A 27,364-nucleotide genomic window follows, 5' to 3' on the forward strand; every position below is an offset into this window, starting at 1 on the left:
CCCCAGAAAAGGCTGCTCGGTCAGAGACAAACAGAAGAGGCATAGAGATCAACAGTTATAGCACTGAGGACCACAAAATCCTGAAAAACTAGACCCTCTCCTTTCTTCCTTCATTTCAATGAAATACTGAGCTTCCACAAATACAAAGATGGGGCCGTGCTGGCAACTGGTTATTTCCCTTGTACGTCATCTATGCACCTGGATGCAGCTGGCATACTTATGGCTCTCGTACAAAAGAGTACACAGGCGCAGGCACAAAAATAAACGTGGATGACGTTCCCTAAAACCCGCTTTGAAATAAAACGGGTCCATGAGACGCAGAACCACCTTGGCAGTGGTCCACCAGGGCCGCGAGAGTCTTCAGTCTTATCTTGGGGTCGTACGTCCAAACCAGCAGGCGCCGGAGTGTCAAGCTGCTCTCAAGGCCCAGATTCACAGCCTGGTCATCCTCTACCTGCAGCTGAGAAACAATGAAGACACAGTGCGTACGTACAGGTCAGCAAACAGGTCCACCACTTCTCAATCCACGGAAAGTGAATGTGAAGCAAACGTCCCCTCTGGGAGAAGAGCAGCTCCCTCAAGCGACTAGTGACGTGTTTACACGGGAGACAGAACCCTGGCAGTGAGCAGTTCTTGCCTCTAGCATACACTGAAACTTCACGGACAGCCAGACCTGACAAACACTATTAGCAAGCAGATATTTGTCTTTAAAAGTAATTACGAAGAAACTTAAAAATTGTATATAGTTGCAATTTTGTAACCATGCAAATCACAAAGAAATTAAAATACAAAGTTTACCTGGGAATGTAACACAGAGAGCAAGCGGTAGTACTCTTTCAGCTCCTGGTGCAAGGCGGCACAAAAACTCTGTAGGAAGAAGGAGGGCTCATGAAGCACAACACCGTCCTCACACGCGCCACAGCCTCACACGTCAGCCCACGTGAAGCGTGCGGCCACAGTGCTTCCCCGCGGTCCGGGTGTCCGGCAGGACGTAAACTGTCGGTGGTCCTCCCCAGGTTAACCACAACCACACCTAGATTTCGTAATGTCACGGAAGTGTTATGCCTTAGCATGAACTTTGCAGAAAAGAAATAAACAGATTACAGCTAAAAGTGTATTTGCTTTAAACAATAATCTTTGAAGATTGTATTCCTTCTAAATATTGAGAGTTAAAATCTAAGTTTCTCTAATGTTTTTAATTAGCAAAACTTAAAAACTGGCAACTCCATTCCAGTTCCTCCCAATTTGCTGTTTTTACTGTTCATTTTCCGCACTCACAGTATTAAAAACTCTGCAATCTTAAATACCACAAAGGTGTCAAGTCAGAGGCTGTAAGAAAGACATCACACAGTCCTGAGACAAGAACTTTCTGGAATGAACTCGAGGATATAAACTCAGGCAGACTCAGTGGGAAGAAGCTGCGGAGGATAAAACCTGTTTTCTTTAAACATCAGCCTCCACACTTTTCTGCATATTTTAAAGCGATACACAATCCGTCATCCGTAGGTTTGTTTTAACGCATTTACACACTTTTCTGTGCTGACACTCCAACAGCTACCGCGAACAATGCGCAGTGTCTGGTGATCTCTGTCAACACACACGTGGTCTCTATTCTCCTCAGTGGACCGCAATGGCTACAATGTTCTATTACCAAATTCCTTTACTTAAAAAGAACCCTCTTTTTAAGAATTACTTTCATAGGGGCGCCTGGGTGGCACAGCGGTTAAGCGTCTGCCTTCGGCTCAGGGCGTGATCCCAGCGTTCTGGGATCGAGCCCCACATGAGGCTCCTCCGCTGTGAGCCTGCTTCTTCCTCTCCCACTCCCCCTGCTTGTGTTCCCCCTCTCTCGCTGGCTGTCTCTATCTCTGTCAAATAAATAAATAAAATCTTTAAAAAAAAAAAAAAAAAAGAATTACTTTCATAATAAGATTTTAAGTAGACGAAGCACTCTCCAAAATGAATGGTGTCCTAAATGTTCCGGTAACAATGAACGTACCTGACCCACAAGTCCAAACGAACGGTCTAGACTCCTCTGGTCAGTGTATTTTCTGATTTTATTATGTAACCATCCCAACTCCGCAAGTCTGACTGTCGTATCCCTCAAAGATTTACTTAGGTTTGCCTAAAAAGTAAATATATCAAGAGTTAAAAATTAACACTAAAATTTCAATTACTATTTTCCTCAATCATTTGTACTTTTAGTATAATTCTTAGGTTCCAACACATGGAACTTAAAAGTGACTAATACACCATCAATAAAGACAAAACAAGATTCTGAGAAACAAAGGCACCAGGTGCCGGCAGGGAAATAAAACGTCTCCGTGAGCGTGAGGCTTGAGCAGTATCACCCTAGGGCGTGACTGGAGGCACCCCCAGCACACGGCACAGGGCCTGTGCCCTCAGCCACCTCTTCCAACAGCCAGGAGTGGCAGAAGGCCGCGTCAGCAGCAAGAAGGGGCTGTGGGAAAGGAGGCTGTGGAAGACGAACACAGGCCAGGAGAGGCACCTTATCTGGAACTGTGTGCCGACGCAAGATGCCACGCCGTACCCGTCCCGCGGGCACCTCTCACACCGCCGCACACAACGCAGAAGGCAGACGCGGAAGGAGAAGGGCCCACACACGAGCCATGACCACACAGGGAAACAAACACTGGGCCCTGACCGCACACCTGACTGGCACTCCCAGTCTTGGAGATGTGGCCCCCATCACCCCGATCCCGCCTCGTCCCAGCTCCAGCCGGCCTGGCTGACGTCGGTCCCTCCTGCTTGTGCAGTTCCGACGGGCTGGTTGCCGTACCTTGGCCTCCACTCTGTAACAGTTCTCCGTGTTGCCCATCTTGATGTGCTTGCCGTCTATGCCCTGGAAGACGTACAGGATGTCCCTGACAAGGGCTGCCTCGGTCACTTCCCCAGCACCTGAAAGGTGGTTTTATAAGACAGTAGTTACCAAACAACACATGTTAAGATGGAACAAATTTTAGGACACAACTAGCTTTACATTATGTATTTGCAACCACGAAAAAATTTTAAAAACTAAAAAAAATGAGCCTAAGATGGAAAAAGTATGAAGTTCTAAGAAACAAGAATTTTCTGAAAAGGATATGGAAAGCATATAATTTCTTATACAAAAAGTCAAAAAACAAACAAATAAAAAAAGGCAGCTGGGCGCGTGGCTGGCTCAGTCAGTGGAGCGTGTGTCTCTTGATCTAGGGATCGTGAGTTCGAGCCCCACACTGGATGTGGATATTACTTAAAAATAGAATCTTAAAAAAAATAATAAATGAACAAAGCACTTTGTAGGGACTTAATATATAATCAAGGAGCAACACACACAAAAAAGAACAGCACGAATCAAACAAAAGGGACGGGTAATTATTTCGTAAGATGGCGTCTGGAAAACTGGGTTGTCAGCACGCAGATAAATGTGGGTCCACTCTTCCACCACATGAAGAGGAGCGGATAGAGTAGGAAAGTTATGATTTCCATAAATCTTGGAACAAAAACTAAGTCAGAATTTTGGTGTCACCTGATGACAAGGAGGCAACGCTCAGAAATTCAAGTTATCAGCGGGGGGGCGGGGGGAGGGGGCAATGAAAGGAGTACACAGTCAAGGTCGGCACTCCCAGAACCAGGGTAGTGAGTCGGAAGGTGAAGGCAGGTTTGCACTTCAGTCGTGGAGAGAATATTCCATAAATATCGATTATATCAAGTTGCTGGTAGTACTGCTCAAATGTTACCTACCTATCATTATGGACCATTCTATCTACTTTTTCCATCAATCACTATGAGAGATGTGGAAATATCCAACTGTAACCTTGGGTCTGTCTGTGTTCCCTGTAGGGCTGCTGGTTTTCCTTTGTGCGTTTGAAGCTCTGTCAGCAGGTGAATATGCACTTAGAAGTATGGTTTCTTCCTGAAGAACTGACCCCTTCGTTGTTATGAACGTCCCTCTGGCCCTGGCGACACTCCTGTCACAGTCTCCTTTGATAGCGATGAGGCCACTGTCTTTCCGCGGTCAGTGTTTGCAAGATGTATTTCCCCATCCATTTACCTCCAACCTGCTTGTGTCCCTATATTTAGAACACATCTCTTCTGAGCAGTACATAATTGTCTAAATGGATTTTTTTTTAATGTCTTTTAAATGAAGTGTCCAATCCATATACATTTCATGTGACTACGGACGTGTATGGTTTAAATTTACCACTACAGCCTGTTTCCTATTCACCCTCTTCTTCTTTCTTCCTTTGCACGTCCTCCCTTGCTCTTTTGGATTGATCAAGTACACTGTGACGTCTTTTTATCTGTTAGCTTTGTCTATTACACAGGCTTGAAGGCGCTGGTGAGAGATGAGGAGGCACAGCCAACGAGGAACGGAGAAGGGCACTCTTACTGTCTGGACGCCGGCCCCACAGTCAAAGTGCCCCCAAGCTGTCCCATGTTACAGGAAGGACAGCGGTGGTAAGTGCAGCTACACGGGCCAGGCTCCGCGCTCTGGGCCATGTCTCCAGGTGCACATAAGACACCCCCGGCCCTCGCCTTCTATGTAAGCCAGATCACAGCCAGAGGGACTTCACAACCTGCAGATGACGAGCTGACGACAGAGCCCATTCCTCTCTTCTCAGACGCTTACACTGCAAACACGGCTACTCACAGGGTTCTCTTGAAAGACACTCAAACATTTTTTTGGGACCTAGTGGAGCTTTAAAACTCTTCAGGGGTCCACTTAACCCCGACAAATAAATCTTCAATGCGTTTCTCCAATGCCCCAAAACTGCCAGATTTCCCAAGGCATGTCCGACCATACTTAGGATTCCAAACCTCTCATTATGAGAACCACCGCTCAACAATTGTAAGCAAGGACTACTCATCAGTATTTTAAGATAAATGAGGGAAGCATAAATTCCGAACACGCAAAGAAAATCCACATTGAAGTCTATCCTTACTCACCACCTACATCCCCTTCCCTCCTTGGTCTTGTCGCGTTGCGAGAAACAGTGTTTGGGAGACCTTTTGAGGTAGTGGTTTGTGAAGAAGGCTGGTTTGCAGTTAAAGTCCATGCGAGCCGTGATCCCAGCTGCTGCCGAAGACAGTCTCCCACTCCGGGAGTGTGATGAGGCTGTCTGAAAGGAGGAAAGAGCATTTCATATCTCCAAACACCCAGGCTACTCACTTGAAAGACAAACCACTGCTGGAAATTCTGCTCCTGTTACCATAGTGGATTATGTCATGTCAGAAATCTGAGCTAGGTGAGTGCCGTCGCCCTACCCAGATCCATCAACTGATCAGTCCAAGGGCTCTCTGAGACCTCTAAGCTGGTGTTCAGGCTCTTACTGGCACCTTCTACATATTTCTTAGCATAAAAATCAAAATCTGTTTGACTTTCCTTTACAAACACATAACATACGTCCTTCATCTAAAACCACTTTGAAATTCATGACTAATTTTAACTTCAAACTTTATACCTTTCGTCCACTCAGCATTTGTTGAGCACAGAAGTTAAAAATCTGGAGTGCTGTCCCCTCTTCTGCGTGCTCACTTGTCTCCCAACATTTGCAGTGCTCAACATAAAAAGAAATACCGTAATATGCAATTAATTCCAAAAATGCACTAATGTAAAGTCGAAGGCAGAAGCACAAAGGTCATCGGGGCGCCTGGGTGGCGCAGTCGTTAAGCGTCTGCCTTCGGCTCAGGTCATGATCTCAGGTTCTGGGATCGAGTCCTGCGTGGGGCTCCCTGCTCAGCAGGGAGCCTGCTTCTCTCTCTCTCTGCCCCTCCCCTACTTGTTCTCTCTCTCCCCCCCTCAAATAAATAAAATCTTTCAAAAAAAAGTTGCTCTTTAAATTCTAAGAACCCGACAGCTGATTTCTGAGGACATATGTTTTGACAACCGCAACAAAATATCGCTTCCCAGGACTGCGCCACACAAACGAGCCTCCACGGGGCAGACTGATTTACGCCCAGTGCCACACTGGCGGGCCCGTCTGTCACCCACCGATGAAGTGAGAAGGGAAACAGAAACTGGAGAACAGCCCTTTCTCTTTTATATCTTCAATAGGAAAAAAAAAAGTCATCAATAGCACTTGTTACGTTATGACTTTCAACACAATTCTGAATTTAAGAGAAAAATTCTAAAGGACCACTTCAGTTCAAAGTTCTCTATAGTTTTTTTTTTAAATATCAAAACAATTATTCCAAATTCTAAGGTAAAAATGACAGTCTGTTCACTCTGAGCCAGAATACAGGTCAGAGATTAGCTCTCTAGAACCTCTTCTGCCGACTTTCTAGAACACCAGACTGCATCTGTAACTCTTGTGTGGTGCATACATTCGAGTTTCTAGTGACGTGAACGTAACTGTATTTACGTCACACAATAATTTCCTATGATGCCATGCTCACGTGGAACACACACACGGCCGTGAATCTCTAGTCACTGGTCTTCTGGAAAAATACCCACTTCATGGCAGTCTGCTTTAATGGGATTGCCAGGAATGAACCACACATAGAAATATGTAAAAAGACAAGAAAAGCAAAGTTCCAAGTCTGCTACTGTGTGAGCAGCTGTTTCATTCCCAACCACAAACTGTATCTCCTGAAAACGTGATGAGATCTGACAGCACGTTAAGCATGCGTTCCTGGAGCTCCTCATCTTAATGCGAGAACTACACGGCGTCACACTTCTCAGTCTGAAAAAGATCTCAGCACTTGAGGACAAGACAGCTCTATTTTAGTTCACTTATCTTTTAAATAATTCAATAAAGAGAATAGCACACATCAGTGAAGGGGACAATATTCACTGAGAGATAAGTATGGGAATACAGCAAGGGAAATGTCAATCAGTTACCTCAAAATGAAAGGCCCATCCTGTCACACTTCTGAACTAGGGCCTTTACTAATATGTACTTGCATTAACAGGTTAAGAGTAGACCAAAAATCATTACAGTCAACCACGAGGAGAAGTGGAAAGAGTTCCCATCTGAAACAGAGTTTTTGGAAAGAATAAAATCCTAAGAGGAAGCCCATCAGATACAGTGCCTAGAACATTCCTGGCACACACGAGGCTCTAAAGAGACTTTCAGTGAACACACAAAATGCCTGATAAAGCCTGAGGATTCTTCTGTTTCAACTGGTTAAGCGATCTGTGCGTGCAAGCCGGATTTACCCTGGAAGGAGAGACTGTGGCGTGGGGGTTGGGCCATTTAAGGCGTACACACTTATGCTGCTGACACCACTACTTCCCATGCTGCCAGCGCTCTGGGCCGACGGGGTGCTACGGTCCTGGTAGTTCAGCGGGAGAGTCTGAGGCCTGGCGTAGTAGTACGGAGTCGAGTGAGCATCTCTTGGTAACGCTTGAGCAAATAACGCAGCATAGCTGGAAACCTGAAAAGGAAGTCCATTAGGAATGCAGAGGCATGGGGGTACCTGGGTGGCTCAGTCAGTTAAACGTCCAGCCCTTGGTTTCAGTTCAGGTCATGATCTCAGGGTTGTGAGATCAAGCCCCACATCGGGCTCCACGCTCAGTGTGGAGTCTGCTTGTCCCTCTCTCTTCCCCTACTTGTGTGCTCTCTAAAATAATTAAATAAAATCTTAAAAAAAAGGATACAGAGATATAAAATTACAGAATACTTCCCAAATCAATAAAGATAATTTATATTCAGATTTTAGTTCTTTCTGTACTTGATTTTGTACTCAGTAAACAATAATTTAATAGTCATACTTTTGAAATATGCAGAACTGATAAAGTTTCAGAAAGTTTTCTAAACTCCAAAACTGCCACATGGTCTGACAACTGAACAAGTCCTTCCAAATCCAAGCAAACTAAAGCCCAAATAATCACTCAAATATTTTTGCAGGTGTGGCATTATTCTAAAATCAAAGAGGGCTCATTACTCAGGCAGAGGCTTTCAACATAAACAGGCCTCTTGCACCCACGCTCCTGTCCCCGTAGGCACTCAGGTCTCCGTGGTAGAGCGCCTTCTCACACGAGACACTCTGGGCTCACAGCAGCCAGAGAGCTCTTCCCGACACTGCACGCGCCAGAAACTGAGGCCGCGTGACAACCAAGTTTGCGCTGTCATGACAGTAATTAATGTTCATAATGCCATCTGAAGACACAAGAAAACCTGAATGGTCCTCTAACTTATATAGAATTATGCAGCTGTGCTCCTATTAGTAACTTGTGAAAACTGTTTTTATGCCCTATTCCATGGGACACTGTTATATCTGAGGTAATAATGTAACTCTGGAAAACATCTTAGGGACAAGCAGTGAGTGCCCTGTCTAAAGAAAGGAAGAGGGGCTCCTGTGTGGCTCAGTCAGTAAAGCGTCTGCCTTTGGCTCAGGTCGTGATCCCAGGGGCCTGGGATCGAGCCCTTGCATTGGGCTCCCTGCTCAGTGAGGAGCCTGCTTCTCCCTCCGCCTCTGCTGCTCCCTCTGCTTGTGTTCTCTCTCTCTGACAAATAAATAAAATCTTTTAAAAAAAGAAAGAAAAGAAAATCTCTTGACTTTCCATGACTACCAAGAAAACTAGACAAGTTATTATTTTCTCTTACTATGTTCTTAAGTACAGTAGCCAATTCCTATCACAATTTGGTATAGTTGTCCCAATAAGACACTAAGTGTGCTTTATTTAAAAAGGCCCTGAAAGCCCGGGTGGCTCAGTCGGTTAAGCATCAGACTCCTGGTTTCGTCTCAGGTCCTGATCTCACGGTTGTGGGATGGAGCCCCGCGTCGGGCTCCCTGCTCAGCGGGGAGTCTGCTTAGGATTCTCCGTCTCCCTCTCCCCCTACACCCCCAGCGCGGGCTCTAAGATAACTAAATCTTTACATAAATCTGTCCCTCTCTTCGTCTCTCTAAAGTAACTAAATCTTTACAAGAAAAAGGCACCGAGCTACTAAAACAGAGCTTCTCACCTTGTTCGGCTGCTTGCGTGGATCCTCACTAAGGCTTAGCAAGAGGTAGAGAACTGACCATTTATTTTTCAAAACTCCCTGTTTGAAAAGAGAACATTAAAAGAACAAGTTTGCACTACTCTCCAGTTTTATCTACCTTTCTCCTAAATTATCCTTATTTCCAAAACAGAAATGCTTTTGGTTAAATTCGCATGGTAACAAGTCAGTGCTCATCTTTCAGGTGCTGCCAACAGCGCTACCCAACAGAAGGCTGCAAATGACGTTCTCAGGAAGTCACTGCCCCTGAGCACCAGCTCCAAAGTCCCTAATGAGAACATGGTTTTGAATCACCCTATTCCGGTTCCGGAAGAACAGCAATTCTCCCCTTAAAATAATTCTTAGGATAACCAACTTCCTGGACATAGTGATTATAAGAAAAATGCCATCATAAAACAGGTGAATGCTCCCCCCCCTTTATCAAAGTGCCATTTAGGCCATAAAAGAGCATTATAGAAAGGGGAAAAAAAAAAAAGGAATTCCAAAGCACACGACATAAATCTCAGCATCATGCATACCTAAACTCAAGGCTCTGAAGTAAGAGTTGCCAGGACAAGTAACCCCCAGGTTTCTATGTAAGGTTATCGTATAGATTTCATTAATTCCCAACTGTCTACCCGTCCACCCTGATTCACAACCATTAACAGCAGCCCACCTTCAATACATTTTCCCCAAATTTACAGAGTATTTCTACTCTATTCATATGGCCTTACCTTTTAGAGTACATAAATGCCTTTATTTACAAAACTATGGGATTGTTATTTACTTTACACAAGTTCCTCATTATATAAAATATTCCTTGAAAGTTTCTTTAAAGAAAAAACTCATCTCACATACTTAACTTATGGTCTAACTTAAAAAACTTACACGTAATTTTCCAGAAATAATAAATTCGCCATCCCCAACAGAGTCCTCACTCTGGTGGCAAAGAGGCAAATGAGCAGATAGACTTTGGTGGGATACATGACATCTCAGACATGGGGGTGGGTCACTCAACTGGCCCATCGCTTATGAAAGGACCCCCAGGGAGGACAGGGTCTCCTAGAAGAAAGGGCGACGCACATGCGAGGAGGGAGCAGGCAGGGCCTTTTCAGGAACCGAAAACAGATAAACCCAGCTAAAGCCAGGCAGGAGCAGGACACTGAGAATGGAATGGAGCAGCAGACAAAGGGGTCTCCTGTGTGGGACCAGGAAATGGGACAGTGGACGCCTCTGAAGGCCTGACTGTACCGGCTGACAGTCCCCAGACGCTGGACTGCAGAGGAGACAAAATGAGATGCACAGGAAACTGCAGTCATTCGGGAGGACACAGCCAAGGGCCAGGCAGGCCCTCGGTGACCCAGCACCCACCCAGGCGCCCTTCACAGCCTCCTGCGGGCGGGCCCCGGGCTCCCAGGGCTCAGATGATCCCTCAGGCCCACCCGCCGGCCTCCAAAGGACCGCTCCTCACCGGATCCCATCTCCTTGAAGGGCCAGGGGGCAATCAGCTAACAGCCCTGCCGCTTACAGGAGGCCCACTGGGGACATCCTCCACACGTCATCTCCTGCCATCGGCGCAACCACACGGGGACACAGGCTTTATTCTCTTCACTCCACAAACGACGGAAGCAAAGGTGAAACCCTGAATCACCTACCTGCATCACAGAGCCATACGCTGAGACGCAAACCAAGGTCTGCCTGATTCCAAAGGGGACAGAGGAGAGGCACGCACACCTGACAGGAACATTTAACAAGACTTGGGGACACAGAAGACATGGGGAGAGAGGTGGAGTCAACGTGACATTCAGCTTCCTAGGTTTTGGCAACAAACAACGTCATCATTCACCAAAAGGAAAACACAGAGGAAAGAGCAGAGGTGCGCCCGGGTGGCTGTGACGGACGCCTGGGGGTACGGAACAAGACAAGACAGAAGTGCTCCTTTCGGGGCGCCTGGGTGGCACAGCGGTTAAGCGTCTGCCTTCGGCTCAGGGCGTGATCCCGGCGATCTGGGATCGAGCCCCACATCAGGCTCTTATGCTGTGGGCCTGCTTATTCCTCTCCCGCTCCCCCTGCTTGTGTTCCCTCTCTCGCTGGCTGTCTCTATCTCTGTCAAATATATAAATAAAATCTTTAAAAAAAAAAAAAAAAAAGAAGTGCTCCTTTCGCATCTGAGGGCGCCGAGCCGCAGGCCCCTGGGGGAGCTTCCTGAGGCGTGTGCGGGTGCGGATGCCCCACAGGCTTCGGGAAGACAACGCGAGCTCCACCAGCGCAGCAGGAGTCCTGGGTTGGACCCACCGCTCTCGCTTTAAAAACATAAAGACAACACACAGGGTGGAGACAGGGGAAAGTGTACAAGCGAACAAAACCATGCACCAATTCCACAGCCGGCATCGCTAAAGGACGGGGCGCCATTTCTGTTAACAGAAGAGCAGCCTGAAGAGCATCGGACGCCGGGGCTGTGCGGAGGTGTGCACACAACAGGGAAACAGGGACCGTCGCCAGCGAGGAGGCCTGAGCGACTGGGGAGGACAGGACTCCCCAGAGCCGGGGAGCAGGGCATGGGGAGATGGGGGCAGGAGCCCAGGGGCACCGTGGAGCCAGCGCCAAACCACTGCCTGGCAGGAGGGGAGGGACAGCCCAGCCTCACTCCCCTCCCACCCTGTCAGCTCCACGGGAAGCCGAGCAGAAGCCACAAAGCAAGGGAGCCCAGGGGCTGCCCCCCACAGCCCTCAGCCCTCCAGAACCCAAAGCAGGGCACAGAAGGGGGTGTGTGTCCGGGGCGGGGGGCATCTGCTGGGCAACCGGGACAAACAACTCCAGCATCACAGATGTTTTAGATGCTTCTAAACCACTTTAGACCCTGTTATCTTAGATTCTGAAATCTAAGGAACCCTGATTCCGACCTGAAACTTCAAACATACACATAACTTGACCCTGAAATGTAAGAAGACACATTAGGGCACCAAAACATGTGGAGGAACATCAAAGCAGGTACTAACTCGTGCCGGGAACACAGGCTCACCTCCAGCATGGGCCGGCCACCCCCCGGGCCACACCCTCACCACCTGCCCCTTTCTCCTGGCACGCACCACAGTGCACTTGCTGCACTCCCCCCAACCCTCCTCCTCTAACTCTGTCAGCCACAGTCCAGACTGCAGCCCAGAATTCCTGGACCCCTTCCCTGACACTGCCACACCGCACCAGACCCCTCCCTCCACGCCCTGAGTCCTGCCCACACCTCACACAGGACGCACAGCCAAGAAGGGCCCTCAATGAGAAGAGAGGATAAAACCTCAAAACCAGGAACTACTGCTTTAGCAAAAAAATGACACAGCTGTTAACCTGCACATATTTTTCTAATTTGTTTAATTACTAGTGTTGTACTATTGTGTCCTAATATCATTCATCCTGTTTCAGCCATGCAATGAACCAAGCTGGTTTTGGGGGTTAGCCCTAGGAAGCTGGCTGTCTAAAACACTGTTTAGGAATAAGCATTCAGTGTTTCAAACAAAATTTTGGAAAACAACCATTTTAAATTAGAAACAGAGAAAAACTTGAAAGACTTAAAAGTTTAATTACTAAGAGCCTTGGGCACAACTCAGTAATAACCACTGTACTGATGAGCAAAGCATGAAACTTCTGTGGATCCCTCTTCTCTATGACAGGGACAGACGGCTGGATGAACTACGCTCCTGTACTCAGAATCACAACACTCTCACCCTATGATTCAGTTAATGTATTCGTGTCCAGGAGGGCAGTTTTCTATTAAAAAAAAAAAACAAAACCACTTGTGTGCAAGTTATCAACATCCAGTCACAAAATGTTCGAAATCAAAATCTTTTTCAGTTATTCACTTTACCAGCACCAATTAGGGTCTGATATCAGAACGCTGGCGCATACCTAGAAGACAAGCTCTCGCTGTTAGCTGCAGTCAAGACTCCCACCAGCGTGCTTCCTCCCTGTGAGGGAACGGAGCCTTTTGTACTCTAAACTCAGCTGTCCAAATTCCGATGACTCTCCCCGTGTGGCTTCCTTTACAAGCAACATGCCATTAAATACAGGTAAAACTTAACTCTTATTACTGAAAAGCTCTTAAAAAGCAAACACGATCTACAATTAAAACCCATTACCCAACGTAGAAAAGTGAAATGTGAGACAAGTCCCCAGAGGGGTCTGACAGCCTCGCCCCCCGAGGACACGTGGTACCTGGGAGTGCAGCTTTCTGTGCAGCTCTGAGAACAACGCAGCGTCCGCTTCTCGTCTTTGCCGGATAACTGAAAAGTTATAAAAGAAGAGAAACATGTTAACCACGTATACCAAAATCCCTTTTATGACCCTGTTGCACCCACGGTAACAGGTAACGGACGCCTGAAAAGAATCCTGGGCTTAAGAATCGAAATAACTCGCCAATAAGTGACATTTCAGCTCTACGAATTTGGTCAATGCATTTAATATCTGACATCTGTAAAATATGGACAATACGGGGCTGGAACAAAAGAGTTTATGAGAAAGTCAGCCAAAGTAATAGAAATGATGGGACCTTTTAGATTCTGCCTACAAATATTAATAAGCAGTCCAGTGAGGCCAACTACCACCAGCTGAACTCATTAATGTTTACCTGGAAGGAGAAATGTAAAGTAAAAATACCGTGGGAATGGTAAATTCAAAGGGCAATAACTAAAACGTTTATCATTCATGACAGCCTGACTTGAAACCACACATTGCAAGCATTTCTGTGAACATGGACAGCAAATACTAGTAAACGTCTTCAGATGCCTGCCCTACACTCACTAGTTTCCCGAAAGCCATAGTAACACGTGAGGAGGCCGTGTTCTGATCCGTTCTGTGAAGGATGAGGCTGCACGCTGGGCCCAGGCCCCGAGGGAGGAGACCTCACGCACCCACACCTACAACACTGCGCACACCAGCTGTGCTCGCGTGCCTCTCATAGGAGTCCCGCCGCACCTGCTCCTGGAGAAGAGGCACCACCTTCCCCATCTGGCTAACAGTGGCAGGACTGGTTTCTTTTTCTTTTTTTTTTTTTTTAAGATTTTATTTATTTATTTGACAGAGAGAGACAGGCAGCGAGAGAGGGAACACAAGCAGGAGGAGTGGGAGAGGAAGAAGCAGGCTCGATCCCAGAACGCCGGGATCACGCCCTGAGCCGAAGGCAGACGCTTAACAACTGCGCCACCCAGGACTGGTTTCTTAAATCTCATCAGCCAAGTTCACTCAGCTCTAAATGCTCCAGCTGGTTTGCAAAAAGACAGTAACTGGCTTCATGGCCAGTACTTTTTCATACAGGGTCTTGGTATCATGTTCTGATCTTACGAACCACATACCACGAGTTTCATCATCCCAATCACATCTGCACTGTCCAGTCATCCTATGCAGAAAAGTAAAGCTACCTTTAAAATTTCCTGTTACAAAATGCATTCAACTAAACTAATGCAATTAAAATTTAATATAACTTACTTCCTTCTAAAACATATAAGAATACTCCAAATAAATCATTAAATTAAGCAAGAAATGTTCTTTCTTAAGAATGAGACCGACGCTAACTCATCATGCAAAATAATTATGGGACAATAAAACAGTAAATAATACAAATAAAAATAAACAGAATATTCACCAGGAAGTGACGTTTTATCTATCAGATTGCAAAACAAAGCTTTATGTACAATGTACCCCACTTGCTAATGTGAAAAATTAAGAAATCATTAGGTGTTAAATTTTGTCACACGTGATGAGTTTGCAATTTGTTTCAGTATAAAACATACTAGCACTTTACATTTTAAATCAGCCATATAAAACGGAAAATGATTTTTGTGGTATTTCAGAGGATAGAACTACCCTAATTCAAGCAATGTACCAAAAACTGTAATCAAATATCAAAAATATTAAAATGTAAAAACTGTAATGACATATGGTAAGTCAGTGGTGACCGTTACTGAGAGGAACACTCCACCAACTGCAGCTGGGCCACTCAGAGGAGGGGGACTCCAAGAGGGGTGCTGACAGCAAAGGGTGCCCAACAGAAGCGATGGACACCTGGTGGGCCAGGCAGAAGAGGCGTGCTGTATCAATACACAGCAAGTGTTACTTCAAAAACGCAGAAGACACACACACACACACACACACACACACACAAGCTATGCTGGCTGCAGCTTTCTTCTTACAGGAAACCCCAAGACCTCCTTGCAATATCCACTCCAACAAGGTCATTGCCGGTTCTGCAACTCCTGAGCTTAGACACTTTTTTATTTAAATTCAATTAGCCAGCAAATAGTACATTAGTGTCAGACGTAGTGTTCAATGATTCATCAGTTGTGTACAACACCAAGTGCTCATCATATCACATGCCCTCCTTAATGCCCACGACAAACTGTATTTTTAATTACTACCTGTATGCGTGATATGCTCACCAGGAGGCCTTGAAATGTAAATCTGCAAAGGGAATGATCTGTTAATATAGTACCTAACAGCTGGAGTTGTCACTAACAATCCAAAATGTAAAATAATCTAAAGTCTGAAATACAAAAATGATCTAAGATGTAATAGTCATCAGGGTTCAAGAAGAGTAGTGTTGCTATATTCAGTTTTATAGACAAGAAATGTAAATAAAAATAAGATTTTAGAGGTTAATAGCAGGATAAATACTCCCGTTGTGCCCCTTCCATAAATAATACATCGTGTTCGACACCACCAACGGATGGGTCATTTCAGAGCCGCCCGCTCATCAGACCCAACCGTGCCAAGGTGAGGATCACCAGGAACTCAAGCACCACGGCCTCCCCCCTGCAGGGCTAGGCGGCTCTGCAGCAGGCCACGTACAGACCACTGGTCAAACGCAGTCAACGACACACCAGCTGGGGGTTGGAGACTATGCCATGAAGAAGGCATCATTACCAGTCTGCCAACCCAGTCAGAAGGAGGTCCGAAACCCATTCCGTCTGGGCAGGTAACAGCCAGGCCCCAGCAGGGAGACGCCTAACTCTCGTAGCAAGGCTGGCTCTCCTGGCAGCCGAAGCTGGGTTGGACAGCCCAGAGAACCGTGACGGGCAGGCCTCCGGAGAAAAGCCTCCAACTGGCATGAAGAGAAATTGTTGTACGTGGGTCCTTCTGTGCAAAGCCTCCCTCCCTCAGACAGTCCCAGAGCCACCTCGCACAATCAGAGAACACATCAGTAACCCAGTGCTAAGAAATGGAAAGCTTTCCTCTCGGAGGTAATGATGTCTAAGAAAGCTTTCAGTATCTGCTCAGAATTAAAATGTTCACAACTTCTAAAGTACTAGAAGTCTGGATACTGACCCTCGACAGAAGCAACACTGAGCTGTTTACTGCCAAGAGAGTGTTCTAGGATATCTGGTCGAAGGTGCATCATACTGCAAACCACGCTCTGCAGAGGAGCTCACATGAAGCCCTTCCTCTCCCTCACTCTCACATTATGCTGTCACATGGTTTCATAACAAGCCTCGGGGCGCTTGGACGGCTCCGTCGGTGAAGCATCCGACTCCTGATTTCGGCTCAGATCATCATCTCAGGGTCCTGGGATGGAGCCCCGCATCAGGCTCCATGCTCAGTGGGGAGTCTGCGTCTCTCCCTCCCTCTGCCCCTCCCCTCATGCTCTCTATCTCAAATTAATAAATCTTTGAAAAAAATAAAAAATAAAACACGTCTCTTGCACTATGTTCTAATAAAAGACACAATTAAGTTGCCCGTATTTTTAATGCATGTTTTTATATCCACGTAACAGCACCTGTCGCTGCACTGTGCCTGGAAGCACACGTGTACATATGTATGCATATACACGCACGTACACAAGTTCAAGACTCCTACACAACGCAGCACCGAAGAAAAATACGTACGTTCTTTCTTGATTTTTTCAGCTACAAGAAATTCGTCTCTTTCAACAGTCGGGGCAAAGTTGCTGCCAATTACTCGCACAGCGTACTGGAACTGCTGGGCTACATCAGCTGCAAGGTGAACACAAGGACACAAGTTACTGCCAGTCAGGGTAAGCTCTGAGCACCTCATGTTTCCAAGTGGAGACGGTGGACTGGGCACATCTATCAACCTCCCACCTTCCTCAAGTTTTAACTGAGCGGACAGAGGAATTATTAAGAAACCAAAGCAAATGAATGAATAAATGAAATACGGTTCCATAAAACAGAAAAGGAGACAGCAACAGGGCCACAGTCTGAAGAATCCTAGGAGACAATGAGCTGGACCGATAATTACTGAAAAGGAGCAGGGAAAGTCACAGCCCAAACACAGTACGTGAGAAGCAGACCAGTTCCAGAGAACTCCCGAGAATCCCCAAGGCTGAGTGGCGTCCACACATACGGAAAACCAAAGTGGGTCTTGGGAATCGAAGTGAGCAACTAACATAACAGACCGCGTCTGCACCTCGGATTGAGAGGAGGGCTTTAAACACGGCTGTCTGCCTCCACTCCCTTCAACAACGCCGCTAAACTGAGAATAAAGAATTTTGTGTTTTTGTTTCTACAAAAGCAGAAACCCACAAGGGCAAAGAAAACAAGGCAGAAACCACACCAAAGAGAAGTCAACCAGTGTGAGAAGCTGGAAGGCAGACCGACTGGCGGGAACTGGTTCAAGACAGTGAGATCTGAAATTCAAGGTCCGCTTGGGAGGGGTGGGGGCGCACAACACAATCGCCAACAAGAAACTCGGTTCCGTCTGCAGAAGCCCAGGGAGGCTCCGCGAGGAGGGAACTCCACAGCTTGGATGACGTGAATGAACCGGGGCAGAAAACAGACTCCTGGGTCCTCTCCCCCTTCCCATGCACCCAGACAACCACGGAGGACCTCACCCAGGCAAATCACAGAGGGTCTGGCTGGGACACGAGGACAGCAAAGGACATGAAGGGAAGGTAGCAGACTGAACTTACAGATCCCAGCCCTCCTTCCCAGACACCGGGAGCCGATATCCCTACACGGCAACACTAGCAACACCCCCTATCTTCCCACTGAAGCACAACCACCCTGCAAGGCACACCCCAACCTACACCAGGCAAAAACCGTTAACAAAACAAAATCCCCAGACAAACCCACAGGCACCACGGGCAGAAGTGCCTTTCTCAGTCATTGGAAAAATGAGCAAAGAGAAAATGAGTAAGGATGCAGACCTGAGCACCCCAACAAGCCAAGCCTAACGAAGCCTAAGTGATGCTTACGGGACGTTGGGCTCACCAACAAAAGAAGGCACGTTCTTTTCAAATACACATGGAACACTCGCCAGGACAGACTACACTGGGGTGACAAAACAAACCTCATTAAATACAAGATAACGAAAATCACTATTGCAGAGTGGCAGAGTGATCTTTCTAAAACATAAATAATATCATCATTCTGCTTGAACGCTCCCAACACACCCAGAATAAAACCCAAACTCACAGGACAGCCTACCCGACCCAGTCCCGCCACTTCAGCAATGCACCTCCCGCCTCTCACCTCCCAGCTGTTCTGGCTACACACCGGCCAAGCCTTGCAGTCTTGCCAATCCTTGAGCACACGACACCTGCTTCCAACTCAGACCTTGACCGTCTTCTCCCACATCTTCCTGGGACTCCTTCTACCGCGTCACTTGGTTCCCTATTTAAATGTCACCTCCTCACACTGCCTTCCCAACTCAAGCACACCCAAACACGCACACACGCAGGGCAAGCACATAGCACAGAATGTGTTCCGGACTTGGTGAATACAAAGGGGGGAAAAAAGGCAAAAAGAAATAATCAAGAGTGTTTCTGTGGAATCCTAACATTAGCAAGTAGTTTTAATTTTCTTCCTCATACTTCTCCACACTTTTAAAGTTTTCTAAGTAGTAAAATATTAATTTTATATATATTAAAAGTGGTATTGGGGTGCCTGGGTGGCTCAGCTGGCTACGCATCCAACTCTTGATCTCAGCTCAGGTCTTGATCTCAGGGTTGTGAGTTCAAGCCCCACGTTGGGCTCTACTCTGGGCATGGAGCCTGCTTAAAGAAAAAAAAATGTAGCATTGAAAACTACTTGCTTACAAAGGGGTACCTGTAAAACTACGCTACTTAAAAAATACTTTTAGATTCCCATGATCCTGAGTTCTACAAAAAAGTTTACTAACAACCTGTTCAAATACCTCAGACTAATATCTCCGCTCCAAAAGTTTCATTAAGTTTTGACTTTTCTAACAAACACTCAAACCTCCTCCACACCAGAAGCACGCTCTCCCCACCCCACCCCCCACCCCCGTCTCTGCACGAAGCTCCTGTGGTCCCGTGCAGCATCTCACCCTCACCTCGCTGGCCACCTTCCATTTCCCCATCTCCTTGCCAACCAAGTTTGCCATCTATCTTTCTTGCTGATATCAAATGTTTGAAAACCCATCTGCTATTTTTAAATAAAACCTACCTAAGTTCCAAGAGTAGTTGCAGAGAATAGGGACTATTAAATTCACAGTGGCAATTATTCTCTATTTAGTGAGCCTAACCATCAAAGATTAAAAAGCAAAATACCAAATAATGCTGACTACAAATTTCTAGTTTCATATTCCCCAAATCCTATTCCGTTTCTAGAGTCCAGCCGAGCTCAATCAGTAACTGGAGGAATAATCCCGAAGCTCCTACTCTATGCCGAACACCATGGGCCATAAGCGCAGAACAGACAACAGTGGTTAACAAGGCAGTCTTAGTGGGGTGCCTGGGTGGCGCAGCGGTTAAGCATCTGCCTTCGGCTCAGGGCGTGATCCCGGTGTTCTGGGATCGAGCCCCACATCAGGCTCCTCCACTACGAGCCTGCTTCTTCCTCTCCCACTCCCCCTGCTTGTGTTCCCTCTCTCGCTGGCTGTCTCTCTCTGTCAAATAAATAAATAAAATCTCAAAAAAAAAAAAAAAAACCACAAGGCAGTCTTAGTGAGAATCCAAAAAATGAGACAAGTCACTGCACAAGGTGATTAGTCTGTGGTCAGAGCTGCTCAGAAAATGAGCAGGACATCGCGACAGCAAATGACAGGGAGGACCTCGCGGAATGGCCTCTCAGGGAAGGCCTCTCTGAGGGAGCAGCGCTGACAGGGAGGAGGCTGCCGTGTGAAAGGACATGAGAAGATGCACAGGGTTACTGTGTACATGGTTTCTCAAAGGACGCCAATGCCACTGGGTTCTAAAATCCAAATCGTAAAAGCTAAAGTCATTCCGTTGAGACTCCCAGGGGAGGAGGTCCAGGCTGTAGCTCTTTGATGATTGGCTCAGTCCAAGATTAAAATATTCTTTTTTTTTTTAAACCACAAAACACCTCAGGAATGTGTTCTGTCCCCACCTCCAATCTGCTCTGGGTGTCAGGAGCCTGGAAGTTTGATGATCGGCTCAGTCCAAGATTAAAATATTCAACTTTTTTTTTTTTAAACCACAAAACACCTCAGGAATGTGTTCTGTCCCCACCTCCAATCTGCTCTGGGTGTCAGGAGCCTGGAAGGGAAGCCAGGGCTCCTCTCTGCCCAGCCTCTGAGAAGAGCCCTTTGAGAAGAACTGGGCACCAGTGAATTCAAGGACACACCGTCCGACAAGTAGCAGAGAGCGGACACTGATCACACACATGCTCTGAAACTAGAGGGTGTGCAGAACAAGCAGGAGGGGACGGAGGCCAGAGGCCATGCCAGAGGCAGGGACCCGCACCGCGCTGCCTCCGCTCCGCACGCAGAGAAATAAGCTGTCACGTGCTACACAGAAGAACGGGAAGGAATGAATTCAAGACATCAGGTTCTGGAACCAGAGATGTGGGTTCCATCTTGGTCCTGCAATTCACTAGCTCAGTGACGGTGAGCAAACTACTTACTCTCTGCACCTCTGTTTCCTCAGCTAGAAGGTGAGGTGCAATAGTAAGTACTCCAACCTCGCAGCATCACTGGGGCTAAATACACTAGCTCACAGGGCAAAACGGTGCCTGGCATAGAGGAAGGACTGGAAAAACATTAGCTGATATTATTATTAATAATAATCTGAAAATGTCAGTTCCATGCACGTTATGTCTACCATAGCCATTAGAACCATAAATCAACAAAGCGCCCAGCTTTCAACTTCTCAGCAAGATAATCTGGTCTTCGTCTCGTAGATCACACATAGGAAACGAATGAATTCTCTTCCTTTGGTGTGATGAGGTTTCTTCTCTAGAAAGGACCATCTGGCCGCAGCCCAGAAGAGGGGCTGGAGGAGGTACGACACCAGGGCAAGAAATGCACTGGGACTGCATGGTTTCAATCTCAAATGTGAAGGCTCCAAGAGCACTTAGATGTGGGCCCGAGAGTTTTTAAACGACACCTACCTTTTATATCCCAAAAGGGTTCCATGCACCTAGATTAAAGAACACAACGCAGAGATGCACGGAAAGCCACGAGGCTCAGGGGAGTGCAAACGCTGCAGCTGTGTGCTCTCTCTGGAGGGCGTCCCAAGGTGACCAGGGGACAGTGAACGGACCGGGGCGGCCAGAGTCTGGGCCCTGCTGCCCCTCCGACAAGCAGACGCCGCCGCTACCCTACAGGACCAGACAATGCGCCAGCTAGAGTTCAAGTGCGCTGTGGAGCACCGGGGCCAGCCACACTGCGTCCCTCCACATGCGGGTCAAGTGACTGCAGGGTAGTGTGGCAGGGGCCAAGCTCCCACACACCTGCAGGATCAGAACCTCTGCACAGGGGGCCCACGAGCCTCATTCTGCATAAGCATCCCATGTAGACCATCCAAAGTGACAAGGTGTGAAGACTGAGACACAGTAAGATACACTGCAGACACAAGAGGTACACTGCCCAGCCACCAGTGACCCCCTCCCCCCAACCCTGTTATCTGGGTCTCCCCTGAGCCACAGGTGATCCGATGCTCAGCTCCAACTGAATGAAAAGCAATGCTCCAAGACAAAACACAAATAAAAGACATTGCTCTAGATCTGTGGGTCTCAAACTGTTTGGTCTCAGGGCCCCTTTACCCTCTTAAGATTGAGGATCCCAAAAAAGGATATGTTTATTTATATAGGTTAAATCTATCAATATTTACTGTATTAGAAATGTAAACCAAGATCACTTTTACATATTAATTTTTTTTTTAAAGATTTTATTTATTTATTTGACAAAGAGAGAGGCAGCGAGAGGGGGAACACAAGCAGGGGGAGTGGGAGAGGGAGAAGCGGGCTCCAAGCGGAGAAGCCTGATGTAGGGCTCGATCCCAGAACGCCGGGATCACGCCCTGAGACGAAGGCAGACGCTTAACGACTGCGCCACCCAGGCGCGCCTAATTCATTTTAAAATAACAATAAGCCCACTAAGAACAACTTTCAAATGAAGCCTAAAACTCTGAAATTTCAGTATGTTAACAGACATTTAGGGCACATTTCAACATACATTTACGTGTTAATGTCTAGTTAATATACAATGATTTCCCCCAAGTATATATAACCAAGGGAAGACCATACTTATTGGGAACTTCATCAAGAGTTCCTCACCATTTTTGGAAAATCATGACAGCAATTGCAATACCACTTGAGACTCAGAAACCTTCCTCTGCCTGCACTGCGGCTCAGGACACACTCCCAGCACTGCTACAGATCAGGGTCTTAATCCAATGCACAGTGTACTGTCCTCATACCCAAGCATTTATGTTGAAACACTTACCGAATAAAAACTCCTGTATTTGTTATCCCTTGTTAGAAAGAGGATTACGAAGTATGAAAAGGAAAGTTGCCCCTGACAGAGGAGAAACACTGTAATATCAAGAACACTGTTTCCTAAGACAGAAATGACTACCCAAAGATATAATAAGTAAAATGTGCTCTGGGAGAGAGGCAAGGATATAGAAAGAATTTTCCAGTCACTGGCTGGCCGTATGCATTTCAAGCAAATTCTCAGGCTGGAAAAGGTGAGAAATAATGGTTATACTAACTTTATAAAAATGTCAAATAACATTATAGTTAGGTGCTTTCTTTCTGAGGGTCCCTGGAAGCCAGCTATTATAAAATTTTAAATACTTTAGGAAAAACTGATTCATATGAAAATCATATTAAAAATAACAAGGGATGCCTGGGTGGCTCAGCTGGTTAAACGTACAACTCTTGATTTCAGCTCAGGGCTCAGGTAATGATCTCAGGGTCCTGGGATGGAGCCCCACATCAGGCTCCAGGCTGGACATGGAGCCTGCTTAAGATTCTCTCTCTTCACCCTTCCTCTGCTCCCCCTAGCTCACTCGCTCCCACGGGCGCTTTCTCTCTCTCAAAAAAAAAAAAAAAAAGTAACAAGTATCAGGGAGCCTGGCTGGCTCAGTCATAGAACATGCAACTCTAGATTTCAGGGTCATGAGTTCAAGCCCCACATCAGCATAGAGCCTACTTAAAAAAAATAAGAGGTATCAATTATTTTTCAATATCACAGCACTGAAAAAGCAATATTACAAAAGCATAAGGTCAATTGTTTGTAACATGACATTAGAAAAAGAACTAATCAAATGTTCTTAGTTATCAGATAAAATACCACTAACAAAAAATTTAACTGTCAAACAATATAAAGGCAGCAATTAATATTGTTCCTTTGTTCACTAAGGCAGAACAAATTAGAACAAGGCAAGCTATTAAATCCTTATAAATTCTTCAGTAAACAGCATAATTTGGAATTGTAAATATAATTGTTTGGCAATCCTGGCTGTTAAGAACAGAATAGGGAATCATCTTTAATGCATTTTATGATACACATAATTATTCGGAGGATCCCCTTGGGATCTCACAGAGAGCCTATTCACTTCTTAATTTAAACACAATTCTAAGTACGGAGAGAGGAGGCTGTAGAACTTTGCGGAAGATAAGTGCTTTAATCTCCTGGAAGGGGTGAAACAGTCAAACAAAAGGAGCCTCAAATTTTTTTTTTAAAGATTTTTTTAATTGAGAAACATCATGCTATCTCACAATGAGTGGCCTCCGAAGTCCAGCTGTGACAATGGGAACAGACAATTGTGTGGTTTGTCCCCGGAGGAAAGCTGAGGACCGCCGGTATAATGAAAACACTGATGTTAGATTTAGTCATAATCAACATTTTTTTTAATAATACTTTTTATTATATCATGTTAGTCACCATACAGCACATCCCTAGTTTTGATGTAAACTTCCATGATTCATTACTTGCGCACCATGCAACACGTGCCCTCCTTAATACCCATCACCAGCATAATCAACAATCTTAGCTCTCTTTGCACTTGGTCCCCCTCCCCAGAACCCTTCCCAGATGCTCTAGGGCCCCCTCACGCCATTCAGGTCTGTTAACCTGTTAAATGTAAACATTTCCTCAGAGGCTTTCCCTCACTTCTTCCCCCATTACCCCACTCTATTTTCATTATGGCATTTACCACTAACATACATTTACCTATTTTATCACATCTCCTCCACTAGAACGTAGCATTTCCCAGAGGAATGACTTGTCTATGTATTTCTGCATCACCAGCACCTAGCATAACGCCTAGGGGTGGCAAGCCCAAAGATTTGCTGAATGAAAAAGTGACAGAGTTAAACTTTGTAAAATGTAGCAAGAACCGTGCAAAGTTGGTGTAACTTAATAGGCCAAAAAAAAAAAAAAAACCCTCTTTATCCCTTTACCTTTATCATAGAACATCAAATAAATTATGTACCTAACTGTCATGAATCATGAAAGGTCCAAATTTAGTCTCAGTATTTTAAAAGTAATCTTGTTTAAAGCCTTCCAGCAAAAACTGCACAATTTCTTTGCCGCATCATGGTGCTGAAGGAACAGTAACCCAGTTTCTTCAATTACACAGAACTCCTGCACGGTGCATCCCCACTCACCTCTCCCGCCAAAACAAATACCAAGAGAGAAGGAGCCGTGCCATTTTTTAAAGCACCGCGACCACATAGCGTCTTTACACACTGTCCAGGGCTGGGTTTGGGAAACAGTATCTGCAGGGTGAACTCTCCACGAGTAGCTTCATATCGAAGGCAACCGTCAGGCCTTAGAAGAAAAACCTGGCAGGTAACAATCGTATACACCCCCTCCGCATCCTACTCAAAGCGGCTAAATCTTCCTAAGGGGCAGGGAAAACGCTGCGGCTCGCCACCACCTGGCAACCCCCTTTCGCCGCGTCACTCTCAGCTTGGTCACGGCCGTGTGACCCGGCCCAGTCCACCGTTCTGTCCGCGCCCTGCCCTGTCTACCCGTGACTCTCGAGAAGGTGAACGCGCTCGCCAGCCGCCTGCCCCCGGCTTCACCCACCCGACCGCGGTGCGGGGCAGCGGTGACTCAGCCCCTCCGAGCCCGGCCTCCCTCCCGGCCGCCCGGCCTCCGCCCGGGGGCTGCAGCACTCCGCAGGCGGGAGGGCGGGCGCAGCCTGGGTCAGCCCTGCCCCGGGGTCGCGAGCCCCCGCGGCCCCCGGGAGGCCTTGGGGCCTCACGCGGACTGGCGGTCTCCTGGATGTGCCTCGGCCCCGAGCCGCCGGCCCAGCCCCGTTACCTTCGCTCCTGCCCAGGATCCGGCAGCACAGGTTCTGCAGCAGGACGTTCGGCGACTTCTGGTCCGGGGTCGCCATCCTCGCCCGGGACGGCCCACGGGGGCCCTGCAGAGCCCCTGACCTCGCCCGGCCGCCCGCCCGCCCCACGCCCTACAGGTTACCGACGTCCCAGACAGACTACGGCCCCGCGGGCAACGCCGGCGACGAGGCCGCCATTTTAACGGAACCCGCCGAAACCGCGCGCCCTTCCCACAATGCTCCGCTTCTTCCGGCGCTCGGGACCGCGCGTGCGCCGGCCTGAGAGTTCCCCGCTCCGTTTGCGCGCAGTCCCCGGACCACAGCTACCAGGCCTGGAGGGTTCCGGTACGGGCGCCCCAGCAGCTCGTTGCTCGAGCTGTTCTCCATGCTCCCGGTGTTCAGACCCCCGCCGCCCACACTCATCCCCGCCAGAGGGTCAGGAAGGCCCAGGCCCGCCCCCCCCACGCCCCCGCCAGAGGGTCAGGACAGCCCAGACCCCCTCCACGCCCCCGCCCCAGAGGGTCAGGACGGCCCAGGCTCCCTCCACGCCCCCGCCAGAGGGTCAGGACGGCTCAGAGCCCCCCACATCCCTGAATACAGGACGGCCCCTGATTTGGTTGGTGCCCAATAGCACCTTTATAGTCCAAAATTTTTTTTTAACATTATTGGTTCAAGTTGCACTTTTGGTGAGAGAAGTCTATGTAAAGGAGTACAAGGTTTTATGACTTTAACATGTGGCTGACGTTGACCCCGGCTCTCTCATTTTCATTAGAGCAGCCTGTGGTGTCCACCATCTAAGCCGAGACCCTTCTCCCCGGAAACCAGTCATCAGAGGACCACGGCAGGCAGATGAGGGCTGGGAGGACAGGGGAAGCCCTGAGGACAGTGAGGTCAATCAGCAGGCAGTTACCAGAAGGCATTTCAACTCCGTTGTGGAAGCTTTCACACCAAGCAGGGAGGAGCTCAGGCACCCTGGGCTAGGGGCCCAATCCACAAATTCACTGGTCAGAGATGTGGGATGCTGGCAGGCCGGAGCTCTGAACAGTCAGCCCAAGGGCAACACTTACTCCACTCTGGACCAAACGGTTTCTTTCCTGAGAATTTGGAATTAAAAGAGTGTATATCCCCAGAGGGCCTGAACCACCTCAAGAAAAACAGGCACCTTCCAACAATCGAGTGAGCTGAGCAGAAGAGAAGACTAGAGCCCATCCCTTCCCAGGCTAGAGAAGAACAGCAAGCCTCGCGAACCCGACCACCTGAGGCTTCCTGCTGGAGATGACGCCTTAACTCGAGTCCACTGAAGAAGGGCCAAACCAGAGTGTGAATGAGGCCATTGGAAGGCCAGCGCCTCACACCCAGAGCAGGAGTGCAGTGTCAGAGGCCAGCATGAGGCGCTAGCTGTCTTCCCTCCCAGCGGTCCTGCTGCGCCTGCTGGGTTCTGAGGTAGCAGAGTTCTGTCACAGTTCTGACAGCAACCCCAGAAGCACCTGAACCGTGCCAGGCACGGAGAGGGAAGGACACTAGAGGATGCCTGGCGCAGCAGAGCAGACGTGTGCTGGGGTGTCCTGACCATCGTCCCTGACAATCACTGAAATTTATGGGAATGGGCCTTTGCTCTTCCAGTTTGAAGATGGAAACACAATCGGTGCACATGTAGCAGGATGTGCCAAGAATTGACAACTCGGGTATGAAACCGAGGACCCTACATTTTAAAGAAAGCCACGGAAAATGGGAGGCAGATGCCACCTCAGGATTAATAGGACATAGTCAAGCAGACATAACTAATTCTACTGCCATCACCCCGTCCTGGAATTCCGTCCACCGCTGGGCAGTTGACCATGGAGAAGGTGGAGGTTCTGGAGGTCCTGAGACGATTTCAGGGACGTCAGGACCTGCCCTGCCAGGAAACTGCAGAGGCCAGACGCCTTGCGCAGAGCCCTCA

General features: G+C 47.5%; 1 protein-coding gene across 6 annotated transcripts in view; it reads right to left on the minus strand.

Moving 5' to 3' along the window:
- The window catches only part of TUBGCP3 (tubulin gamma complex associated protein 3), a 71,205-nt gene extending 45,598 nt beyond the window's left edge, over positions 1-25,607 (minus strand). For 3 of the 6 annotated variants that reach the window (XR_005833302.1, XM_040624744.1, XM_040624739.1), the window contains exons 1-10: positions 25,407-25,600; positions 16,793-16,900; positions 13,131-13,198; positions 8,910-8,987; positions 7,160-7,377; positions 4,948-5,120; positions 2,798-2,916; positions 1,997-2,122; positions 799-867; positions 328-460 (exon numbers count right to left, since the gene is read on the minus strand). Coding sequence is in view for 5 of the 6 variants with exons in the window: in XM_040624744.1 (XP_040480678.1) it covers positions 328-460; positions 799-867; positions 1,997-2,122; positions 2,798-2,916; positions 4,948-5,120; positions 7,160-7,377; positions 8,910-8,987; positions 13,131-13,198; positions 16,793-16,900; positions 25,407-25,482 (1,168 nt within the window). In the remaining variant the exon portion in view is untranslated. Of the gene's footprint in view, positions 1-327; positions 461-798; positions 868-1,996; positions 2,123-2,797; positions 2,917-4,947; positions 5,121-7,159; positions 7,378-8,909; positions 8,988-13,130; positions 13,199-16,792; positions 16,901-25,406 lie in introns of all 6 variants that reach the window. The other 3 variants (XM_040624747.1, XM_040624758.1, XM_040624753.1) reach the window with 3 other exon arrangements.
- Positions 25,608-27,364: the final 1,757 nt, after the last annotated feature.

This window comes from Ursus maritimus, unplaced genomic scaffold, assembly GCF_017311325.1.
Source record: "Ursus maritimus isolate PB19 unplaced genomic scaffold, ASM1731132v1 scaffold_10, whole genome shotgun sequence".
Taxonomy (NCBI): domain Eukaryota; kingdom Metazoa; phylum Chordata; class Mammalia; order Carnivora; family Ursidae; genus Ursus; species Ursus maritimus.